This window comes from Musa acuminata, unplaced genomic scaffold (genome assembly GCF_036884655.1).
Source record: "Musa acuminata AAA Group cultivar baxijiao unplaced genomic scaffold, Cavendish_Baxijiao_AAA HiC_scaffold_42, whole genome shotgun sequence".
NCBI classification, from domain to species: domain Eukaryota; kingdom Viridiplantae; phylum Streptophyta; class Magnoliopsida; order Zingiberales; family Musaceae; genus Musa; species Musa acuminata.
In genome coordinates, this window is record NW_027020324.1 from 591,048 (window position 1) to 603,050 (window position 12,003).

Below are 12,003 nucleotides of genomic sequence, written 5' to 3' on the forward strand. Positions count from 1 at the left end.
TATTATTCACTAACTTAATTTATTAGGAATCTCAACACTAATTAAAATTTTTATTATAATTAAAATTTGATTTAATATTCGAACACTGTCTAGGATTAATCTTGCATTATTCTGTTGGATACTAATTTTCTAAGTACACATCATTCCACACAGAGGAGGAAGCCTTTATAGCAGGTAAACAATCATAATCATCAAACTATAAACTTGATGTCACTTCATAATTATTAAACAATAAAAGCTGTTGGTTTCCATTAACACGGTTGATTTGATGTGTTAAATTGACATGGGAATCCCTAGCTTATTAATAGATAAAGGCAATGAAACCAGAGTACTACTAACCTTGCAGATGCACAGATGCATTATTGACAAAACTCTATATGGACTGCTTTGAATACTCTCACATCTAAGAATGTAATATTTATTCAACATTATATTTCAGGATGGGACAGTATAAAAATGATGTGGAATGAGCATTTTAGAAGAATTTCATGTTTATGCAGCAAATGAAAAACATGTACTGTAGAGTAATGCAGAGTTTTGGCTTTCAAATCTGGTTTTGATCCATAATATAGTGTGAGCATGTCCATAATAGAGAGAGAATATGTTCATAATGAATATGATCCATGTAAGAATTTAAGTAATAGAAAAGAAGAAGTGCAAGAGTAGCTCCCTGTTCTGCCTCAAACTTATCATAATTCAATATCTATCTAAATTTAAATTTTAAATACAAACTTATCTTACCAAAATCAAATCAGAATTATCTCTGACAGTTTTACAGTGTGAGATGGTAAAGGTAGACTGATTAACCTAACCAAGTTTTAATTACAATAGTGAAGAAAAAAAGATATGCATTTATTTGAGTTCACCTAAGGTGCTGATGCTGATCCACCTGGGTTTTAGGTAATTGTGTTTGTGAAGGGAATAATGCATGACAACATCAGAAACCCTAATGCTGGATTGTAGTTTATACAGTCCACAAGAAAGAGCACAAGAGTTGAGTGTTTGGTTGGCCAGCAGCTGCTTTCTTCATTAAATGAAGTTCACAAGTCAAATATTCCTTCATAATTGTTGTGCTTCAGCTTGTTAATATGATTAGGATATTAATTTTTTGGGTTAAACAATGGAAAACTCCACCAGTTACATGGGAGATCATTAACTTATTAGCTGCCTCTTCCAGCAGCTTTATGTAATATAATGGGGTAATTTTTACCCATTTGTACTATTAGAGCAGTACATATGGGCACAGATATCCAGCATCGTGCAATCAAATTGTGCAAGTGAAAAGCTCCACATTCGCGCCAGTTGAACAAGGGAAGGTGTTCAAAATTCAAAGTCAACCGTTATAGAACCATGCATGAATGCAAGTCAGTCAGTACCCTTCTTGTGTTCCCTCTCACGCTCCATATTATAATGTCATTTAGAAGTGGACATGAAGGAAGGTATACTCTTCAGCATCCTGACTTCAGTTCTATCTTCTAAAGAAGACTCTGTTCAACACTACCACAGATCCATAAAAATGCAGCACCGTACACAATATTATTACTTGATTACCTATAGTTTTGACTTCGAGGTTATTTATGCTAGCTTGCATTATGTCAGATGGAAGATGAACATACAGAAGAAGAGTTCTCGTGTTGACCTGGAACCGGGTGAGTGACGCCTTGTGGCCGTGCCAAGTGCGCAACGCTGCGTCGACTCTTTCCGGGAAGTCAACCAAGCTGCAGTTGACGAAATAATCTGCAGACTATTAAGTTTTAATATGATGCCAAGTACGTCCCAGATAAGACTGTCTAGCTGAAGTTTTCTTCTTTCCTTTTTTTCGGTCACTCGAAAATATACGTATATTGTATTGGCATCACACGAAATAGCCGTTGATAGTTCTTTCCAGTTGACTTGATTGTAGCCACATGATCCTTGTGCGTGTGAAAACTGAAGTGGAGCATCGTATGGACGGAGTCAAACGCATCGTACCTTGTAAGACAGGCATGGATTGTGGCTCTAGTCAACGGTCCGCTCGTCGGAAAAGTCTTCTCCGGCTTGCTGGATGAGTTACAACTCGGAAGCAGACCTTGACTCGATCCTTAACGCCCATTGCAAGGGAAGAGGATGGTGGTCAAAGTCTGCAGGCTTCCATGACCATGGGTAGCACCCATCTCGAATCTTCTCCTTACTCCTCCGAGTTGCTCGCCTTCCAACAAATATGTCCAAGTCTCTCCAACACCTGCTATCACATACTCACAAGTTTCTTCAAGGGTAAGTTACTCCATGTCCAAAGCTCAAGCTGTACACAAGTTCTTAGTGGAACTCGAGAGATGAACCAACGAATGAAATTTAGGAAACAGTAGTTGGAGTTGGCAGAGAGGTCGAGCAAGATGCATCAAGAGAAAGAAGGGGACATTTGGTCACCAACATCAAACAACTCCACGGGTGTAGCAGAAGGTTGAGAGGGAAGTCCCCAAGTAGATTTGTATTTGACTGTAAGTCGAGAAAACCACAATGACTCTACAACATAGCTTTGCCAAGCAATAAAGCTAATGAGAACTTGACAAGTGGACATTTATGGTAGATTTCTTTTGTTTATGATATCAACTTAAATGCAGTAGGAATCCAATATGTAATCACCTTCAGTGTGTAGGTATCAAAAAATAAAATCGAGGAAAATTGAGGAACAGAGAACAAGCATGCAAGTTTCCTTGGGATGCTTAGAACGTGCCTTTTAGTTATATTTGATGATACACCCAGATAACTTTAACATAAGAGATACTTCAATTACTTACTTTGGTTCATGGTACAGAACTCTCATCTTACAGAAAGGTATCATAAAACAAGCAATAGAGGAGGAGGAGGAGGAGGGGGGGCAGCAATATTAGGTATACTATGAACACACAGGATGGATATCTAAGGGAAATGTATGAAGAAAATGTGAAATGGTTTAATCAAGCATTATAATGGATTCAGCCTAAAGAAAAATGTGAAAATGTGAAATCTACTGATTGTCTTCTGCTTATGCTTTTTATAAGATGTTAGTCTTAAAAAAATGTCATTGCTAAAGGATTACCTGTATAACAATCATATATTATTGATTGGGCTGAGAGTGCATGTATAGTATTTCAATGCTGCATAACACTTTATTATGAATGAAGCATCACAAACATAAAGTTAGATACAATGGTATGTCAAAATTGTATGCTAGTCTCCAAAATACTAAATGGCGCCATTTCTGCAAGAACTTAATTGTCAGATAGATTGATCAAAATCCAGATGTAGCTTTTGTTCATGTTTCTTCACCAAGTGAGATCATTTTACCAGAACAAGTTTACTGCCACAAGAGAACATTTCTCTTTGTTACAGTGACAAAAGAACCAGTACAAGGGAGTCTTAACATGACTCACTGAGATTTCTTTGTAAATGTGCTTCGATGGATCATTTTTGCCATACAATTTGCAATGTGACTCAACTCAAAAGATGTTTCTATTTCTCTAATAGAAACCCATAATGCTGTAGTTGAGAGAGTGAAAATTAGGAAAGGTAATAAAATGCTCAAGCTGGTTAAAGAAGAAACATAAGCCACTGACTGAACAACATTCTTGAAACAAGTCAACTGATACTCATGATCTTAACTTTCTGCTCTGAAATATTTTTATGAGTTTCCTATATTTCATGAAAGAGATACAGAATCTGTGCTTGATGAGAATTCACTAAAAAAAATAATGTTTGAACTAATAAGCCAATGAGTTTGATAATCTTACAACTGATCTCCTAAGTAGCATATCAATTAGTGTAATCCTTGTTCCAGGTGTCTAAACCTTTAAAAGAACTCATTATTTCTTAGTCATGATACCATGTGCTATCTTCAAGCATTTACAGATCAGAAGCAAGTTATCTGAGATTAAAGGATAACTTAATTCACATGATCCATACCTTTCATAAGTCAAGGGTCCTCAAAGGTAATGAAATCTATTACTTGTTAGTCCTGTGGTGGCATTAATGCTTCAATTTTCTACTATCTAAAACATTTCTGCACTATTTCTATATCTAGTTTTCTGTTTAAAAAAATACAATTAAAAATTTTGATGCAGATTTTTTTCCCACTTTTGCTTTTCAATGTAGTTGCATTTATTTCTGAAATTTCCCCAAGTAGAATTGTTTCATGTCCATTTTTTTTCAAGCAATATTCCATCATTTTGAACCTCTTCACCAACCAATCATCTTTGCTCAATAGTCATGTGAAAACAGGATATCTGATTTCCAAACAACTTATGGTCACCAAACATGTTAAAACAATAGGTTAATACAAACAAATACAACATTTTCCACTTATCACGTCCGAAAGGACCAAAAACTAGGTTTGCGAGGATCCAGAGAATTAGATACATCATTCCATTATTTATAAGATAACTCTTAAGAGAAAATGTCAAGGTATACTTTAGTAAAACTTGTCAAACATCAAACGAAAGCCAGAACAGAATGATCATATAGCCATGCCAAACAAAATGTTCCAAGAAATATACAACCAGAACAGAAAACTAAATTGAAACTTGTATAACCCAAATTGAACATGGCTAATCAAATAGCAAAACATGCGAGCTTGGTGAAGCATGCATGGCTTGGCTACTTCTCATAGACCAATTTTCCAAATATGAAATGTGATTTCTACGCGTTTCCGGCCAAAACCATGAGTAAGCCACTGGAGTGGCTGCTAGGAAATGGATTAGTGAGCACCGTATTGCATTCTTGTCTTTCCATTTGCCTGTCTTACCCACTGGCAAGGCAACAAAACAGCTAGATAAGTAATGCCCTTTTCAGAAAAAGATGAAGCAAAAATACCTAGGAGTTCCATGAATAGCCTATCTTATCCTGTTTCTGGCTAAGACATTTCTATGAAAAATAAGTTCTCTATCTTTTGATAGATGATCAGGCAAGCCCTTAATCCAACATAGATGGCAAGCAGTCTTCACTTAAGAAAATGTGAGAAGAGCATGCTAATTGTAGGTGAAACAAGCAAATTAATTGTTAAAACTTGTATAGGCTAATGAAGAAAACATGGTCTAGTCAAATAGATTTTGTAAGCATGTCTCCCATGCTAATGAAGCAACATAACAAAACTAGCTCTTCCATAAACATTATAAAAGCAAGTCATAGCATCTTATGAAGAATAAATGAATATATGAGATACTATTACGATATAACATAGATGTGACGGAAGGGCGAATTTGGGGAGAAAAGATACAATATGGATGTAGAAGAACGAATTAAATATAATTTGTATGAAAGCGATATTTATTTTAAAAATTAAAATATAAATCCACAGATCATGATAAAGGATAAAGAGTAAACAATGAGTTCTGCCAAGCTATTCATCAAGCAGTCACTTAAAATAACATGATGCTAAAGAATATAGAGGTGACAATAACTTATAGTTACGATGAAACCATTATGTACAACTTCATTAATGTGCTTAACAACAAACAACATCAAAGGACTAATTTGCAACAAAAACATGGTTCTCATGTGAGTATACATGAAGTATTTCCCAAGTATCTAGGCCATCTATCTTTTTAAAAAGCACCACAGAATCAGATACTTGAATGAAGTATAACAACCATCCAAGGAATATGAGTATTTATGATTCGACATGTATCAAGGATGGACACGGAAAATTTTCTCAAGTATTAGCGTGTCATGGATAATGAACCTATGAGAAACATTGTGATATATACTGTGTTTAACATATCTTCCAGGTTTTATTCACTATTTAAGATCAGTTGTTTCAGTAAATTAAGATAGGACGATCACATCTATAGTGACAAGTTTAATAATTTAAAACTTATCTCTAAAGGAAACAAAGAAGGCAGTGTTGGGGCCAGCCTAATTCTATGGTGGTAATACTGATCGAATGAATAACGAAGTTTGCTTCTGGGCTACTTTTATCACACAGTTTTACACAAGCATAAAACTAAAAATATAACTCTCACAGATAGTTCTGTCTATTATTCAATGTACATTCATGGTTGCATGACCAACATTGACAAATGTGCATTATTCACAAAGATACCAACAATAGCCAGTAAACAACCTTCACAAGCAACAAAGAAAGCAAGAATGAATGATTAGCAGGGACAGAGTTTACAAATATGTACAAAGACAAACTGTGCGGAGGATCTATCTGGTACAGATGACTGTGCCAGAGGAACAGAAGATCCATACCCGATGTAGCTACCAATTCTCCTTGACGATCTTTATTTTCTCAAAGACAAATTTCCCTTCCTTGTACCTTTGTGTCTCCTCGTAAGCTCTTTCGTACTTCCAGCCCAAGACCTCCCCGCAGTCGTGGCAATATACATCAGCAACCGTGTGGATTCCTGTCATGAGCAGCCGATCTTGCTTCGGCCCCATGACTATGTTCCTCCCATGAGAAAACAGAAAGGCACGACCATGTCTCCCCTAAGTCAATTGTCAGGAAATTACCAGATATGAACACTTTCTTCCACTAACACTTAGGGTCTCAACATAACAGAAGACATATATGATACCGAAACAAGAAGATTACTCTGCAATATGTTCTAAAACATGAGCAAATTGATCATGTAATTCTCAAGCGAAGTTGTCATAAAAGAAAGAAGAGAGACGCAGATACAGTACAGGATTTACATGAAATGCTTTTGATATGATATCATCGTGAAGGCAGACATGGTTGCCACAATTGCTGCAGCTGTAAACTCGAGGCCCAACCGATCCTTCCATCGCAAAGGCAGCCCAGCCGTTCCTCCTGGCTCTACCGACAGGGCAAAGGAGCTTCAATTCAAAACCCAATCATGCATCAACACTAACAAACACCAACCCCAAATCTTCAATCAAACAACCCACTCAAAAGAATTCCAAGTACCGAAGACTCACTCAGGTGATCGAGACCGCCCTTCTTCTGCCAAGGAAGGATTTGATCGCGGCAGCTCGGATGCCTGCCCAGAGCAAAACCGCGGGCGAGAAGTGACATGGTTAGGTGGAGTAGAGTAAACTAGCCGATAGAGAAAATTACATGCGATAGAATTCGGGGAAGAAGGTTACTCGAGCAAGAAAGAGGGGAAACAATGGTGGGGATGAACGCGAGCGATGGAAAGGGAAAACTATGTCGGGTCGAAAGATTAAATAAGGAGGGCATCAAGAACTGGAGTGAAGAGAGGGCTTGAAGAATCGGACGACGGGCAGCAGAAGAAGGCGACAAATTCGTGCAATCAATCAAGATTATGTTGCATAAATTATGTGAGACCGCCGATGTCGTAACGATCAAGTCGACCCTCACATATATTTAAACTTTGAAACGAGGAAGAACGTTCATCTGAAATAGGATGTTGTCATGACACATATCCTCGTCCAAGTTCAAATTGAAGTTTTTGTTCCCGTATTTGCGTGTGTTACTCTGTTAATATAGGTCGAACCCCGGATGAAAAAGATATACAGTTATATTAAGTCGTTAACAATCAACATAAAATTTATTTTAGATCTTACGAATATAGATCATAATTAATTTCAATATAAAGTTAGATCATCGTATGAAAATTATCACCCATTATATCTGGAAATGACGTGAAATATTTTCTATCACCTAGATATCTCAAACCATAAATAATGGGTTAGGAGGGTTAGGAGACTGTTCAAAAGTGACCCATTATATTGACACCCGAATATGATGCTAAGTAAGGATTCTCTCATTCTTTTAGATCAATGAGAATAAAAAAATTAGACCAAGAATAAATAATAAGTCATCAACTTAGAATAAGAAATACTTTTAGATTAGATAGAATTGGTATACATTATGATCAAATAAATATCTTTTGCTTATAAGAGACTAAGTACATACAAAAAAATATAACATAGAGATAATGTAGAAATTATTATTGACAAGGATATTAAGAACAATGTTATTGATTTTAAAAAAAAATGAAGATAAAATTATAATTCTAAATTTACGAAAGAACAAGATGTTTTGAATATTTCAAATCGGATTGGATAATCAAACCAAAAGAAAATTTTGAAAAAGCTTGGATAATATAATTCAAGGAATGCCTATAATAAAAAAACTTATACTTCAAAAAAATTTACATGATCATGCGGGAAAAAGGCATGATAAAGGTGAGAAATAAAGATGATTACATAATTTTAGATCTTGTAACTTTGTATTATATTATAATTATGAATACTCACTTTAAGAAAAAAGATGAATATTTAATTACTTATAACAATTGTCACAATTATAGTTAAATAGATTTTTTCTTACTAGAAAGACATATAAAATTATTTATAAAAATTATAAAATTATATCTAACGAGAGTTTGATGAATCAACATAGTTTGATAGTATTAGATATTTACTATAAAAAAACATGAGAAGAAAAAAAAATTTACTACTATCAGATGATTAAATTTTAAATATAATAATATAACTATTCTTAAAAATAAGATGAAAAGAAAGATAACTTAAAACTTAGATGAGGATAATATTAATATTATTTGGACTAGCATGATTAATAAGATTAGAACTTTAACAAAAGAGATATTTAATAAAACTAAAGGTAGAGTTGTAACCTTAAGAAAGAGTTGGTGGTGGTGTGAGGAAATTTAAAAAATAATTTTTACTAAAATATCATGTTTTAAAGATTAGTAAAATTATAAAAATTTAAAATTTAAAAGTTGTAAAGAATCTAAAAAGGAGTCTTAAAAAAGTGATTAGTATGATAATGCTTATGATAATTTTTATAAAAATTAGGTAATAAGGATGATGAAAAAGATATATATTGAATTGCCAAGAGTATAAAAAATAAAAGGATTTAGAGAATATTAGATACAATGAAGATCAAAGAATACTTGTTGATAGGAAAGATTAAAAAATTATTTTTATAAATTATTTAATAAATATTTCATACAACACTTAGATTTAATGATAAATAATAATAATAGATTTAATAGTCATACATTTATTCATAAAATGAAAGCTAACGAAGTAAAGGACACATTAACGAAAATAATAATAGTTAAAAGTGCGGGGTCTTAAGGTATTCCTATTTAGGTTTAGGAAAGTATGAGAATTTATTTAATAAATTTTCACATTAAATAATTTTATATTGAAAGCTTATTGCTATAACCTAATTGTGAATCTTAGAATTTGAATGTGAGTTGCAAAAATTCAAGTTTTTCTATATGCACATGTATGCTTTTATTATTTCCTACGTGCATCCTATACATACTAATTTTTTTGCTCACAATATTTTTTTTGTACTTTGGTATTTATAAACTAATGTGAATATTTATCAAAAATGGGAAAAAGAGTTATTGGTAAAGTATGTGATATTTTTGTCAGTCCCAATGACTTTATTCAAACCTGAGTGAATGAAACTTCGAAATATGAGAGATTAATATTAATAGTCATCTAGAAATGGATGAATCTGTTATAATTTCACTTCATCCTCTATTTTCTTTGACTTGCATATATTTGTATGTAGTTTTTGGATATGAATGAAATAAATGAAATGTCAAATATGATACTTGAGCTTATATTTTATATTTATTTTTGATATGCTTTTAAATACTTTTTACTTTATTGATATGTTTCTAAACTCTCTTTGCTTTATTATTACAAAGGAATTAACATAAGTGTCACACATGACTCTATTCTTAAGCTAATTACTTATATCTTGATATTGAGTAATTTATATACCGTTTGTTGCTCCCTTGTTAAGTATGCATGCTTCTAATAAAATGAGATATATGATTCTTATATATAATGAAATATCATCTATGATTCTTATATTCATGCATTACACCTTGATTTTAAGGCCACATAATCTATTATCCCTTCACCATACATATCTTAGTCACTTTGCTAAACTTTATATCTCACCCTATTGTTATATAAAATTTTCAACGTAGCTTGTCATTCACTATAATATTAGGGTTGAGCTAAGGCAGTGGAATACTAAAAGATTTTGATAAGTTTTTGGTGGCTTGACATGATATTATTGTAAAAATACGCAATTGCTTATAATATATTTTTAAATAAATCTGAATCAATATTTCTTGTAAAAGTTAAAAGAACTCTAATATTTGGAAGTTTAGAATGTTAAGTTTTGAAGTTTTCTATTATTATGAATTTATAGTAAATTGTTAGTTTAGTAATTATGTAAATTCTTTTTCTTGTAGTTTATTGGTGGTGGTTAATGATTTTTGAGTTGGCCTTGGGTTTTATAAAATTATCGAGTGATATGTTGAATAATTATAACTTGCAAAGGTTTTATAGATGTAAATGAGAATTTAATATTTTTAGTATCTTATATATATATGTATATATATATATATATGTATATATATATATATGTATGTATATATATATATATATGTATATATATATATATATATATATATATATATATATATATATATATATATATAGTGTTCGAATTATAGAGAGTGTGAGTTTTTTTATTAGTTTAGGATTATACCAATTATTCACAAAATCATTACAATTTTACATTAATCAATATATAAACTTATTGGTCAGTGACGTCATATACCTTCTTAGTATATGTTATATACTGATTATATTTATCTTGATTGTAAAATATTAAATAAAATTAATTATAAACTTAAGCTATGGAGATAATACTTATATTAAATATGATTAAGACTGAATATATAAAATATAATATTAGTGATTTTAGAATTAGATAAGAGAATATAGTTAAATTGGATGGACAAAAGTAAAAACTTTAGAAATCTTAAATCAATTATTTAATAAGATAAAAAAGATCGATAAATATATTATTCATAGAGTAAAAACATAATTGTTAAAATAGTGAAGGCATTAAGAGTCTTATGTAATCATTAGATACTTTAAAATTAAAAGAAAAATTTTATAAAAAATTATGAGATCAATAATACTTTATAGATATAAATGTTGGGCAGTTAAGAACTAATATATAAATGTTACGATGAGAATATTAAGATATATGTGTGGAGTTAATATGAAAGATAAAAAAATATTTTTATTTATAAATAATTAGATATTATTTTGACAAACGATAAAATAAGAATAGAACGTTTAAGATGACATGATTATGTGTTTAGAAAATATTCAAATATGATAGTAAAAAAAGATTAAATAATTAATATTAGTGAGAGGAGAGGTAAATGAAGACCTAAAAAGATTTTAGAAGAAACAATAAATAAAAATTTAAATATTCTAAATTTAATTAAATATATTTTTAATAAATATTAATGATGATAAAAATATTTAAATAGTTTATTTCAGATAATTAGAATTTATGATTTTGTTATTATTGTTATTGTATATGTGTGCGTGTATACGCGTGTGGCCTTGGATGGCTTATGTGTCTTGGCGAGACTGGGAACACAACATATGTGAGACGGAGCATCGACTACGCCTTTTACGACGTTCTGTTCATTCAACCTTCGTGAAGGAATGGCCTCTGTAGAGTCCTGCTCGCTGTTTTTGTCGCGACAGGAATAATTGACAACGTTGTCTTCCTCCACGTGGAGAAATGATGCATATTCCTGGTTGTGTGTTTGTACGTGCAAGATTTTATTGGGTTGGCTCATCTGTCTTGGTCGAGTCTGGGAACAGCGGTTTAAGATATATTCGTCGGAGCATTGACGTCGTAAATGCCTTGTATGACGTCAGAATAATACTCATTCGCGGAGGAATCGCCTCTGAAGAGTCCTGTTCGCTGGTTTTGCCGGGACGGGAATAATAACAGCATTGTCTTCCACCATGTGGAGATTGATGCATGTTCGTGGTTGTGGATTGCGAATCCTGTTCCCTGTGTTGGAGGACGCAAGTAATCGGTGAGCGAGAATGCTTCCGGGTTCGTGATCTCGAAGCACTAAGACGCTTTACTTCCTTCTTCAAAGCCACGCCATCACCGTCCATCATCCTCTCAACGGATACAAGCTAACCCAATTTGCTCCACTTACCTAAAGGCACCTGTTTCAC

At 32.5% G+C, this 12,003-nt stretch overlaps 1 protein-coding gene across 4 annotated transcripts; it reads right to left on the reverse strand.

The window, feature by feature from the left end:
* Positions 1-4,453: 4,453 nt before the first annotated feature.
* Positions 4,454-7,313, reverse strand: LOC135581317 (protein yippee-like At4g27745). Of its 4 annotated transcripts, XM_065175525.1 has the most exons (4): positions 6,887-7,313; positions 6,643-6,795; positions 6,208-6,444; positions 4,454-4,762 (listed from the first exon to the last, which is right to left on the reverse strand). In XM_065175525.1, the coding sequence occupies exons 1-3, from the start codon at positions 6,992-6,994 to the stop codon at positions 6,217-6,219; spliced, it is 489 nt and encodes a 162-aa protein (XP_065031597.1). In that variant the 5' UTR covers positions 6,995-7,313; the 3' UTR covers positions 4,454-4,762; positions 6,208-6,216. The 4 variants fall into 4 exon arrangements, with proteins under 4 accessions (XP_065031597.1, XP_065031596.1, XP_065031598.1 ...); XM_065175524.1 differs by lacking the exon at positions 4,454-4,762 and having other exon boundaries at positions 5,958-6,444; positions 6,887-7,308; XM_065175526.1 differs by lacking the exon at positions 4,454-4,762 and having other exon boundaries at positions 5,958-6,444; positions 6,652-6,795; positions 6,887-7,285.
* Positions 7,314-12,003: the final 4,690 nt, after the last annotated feature.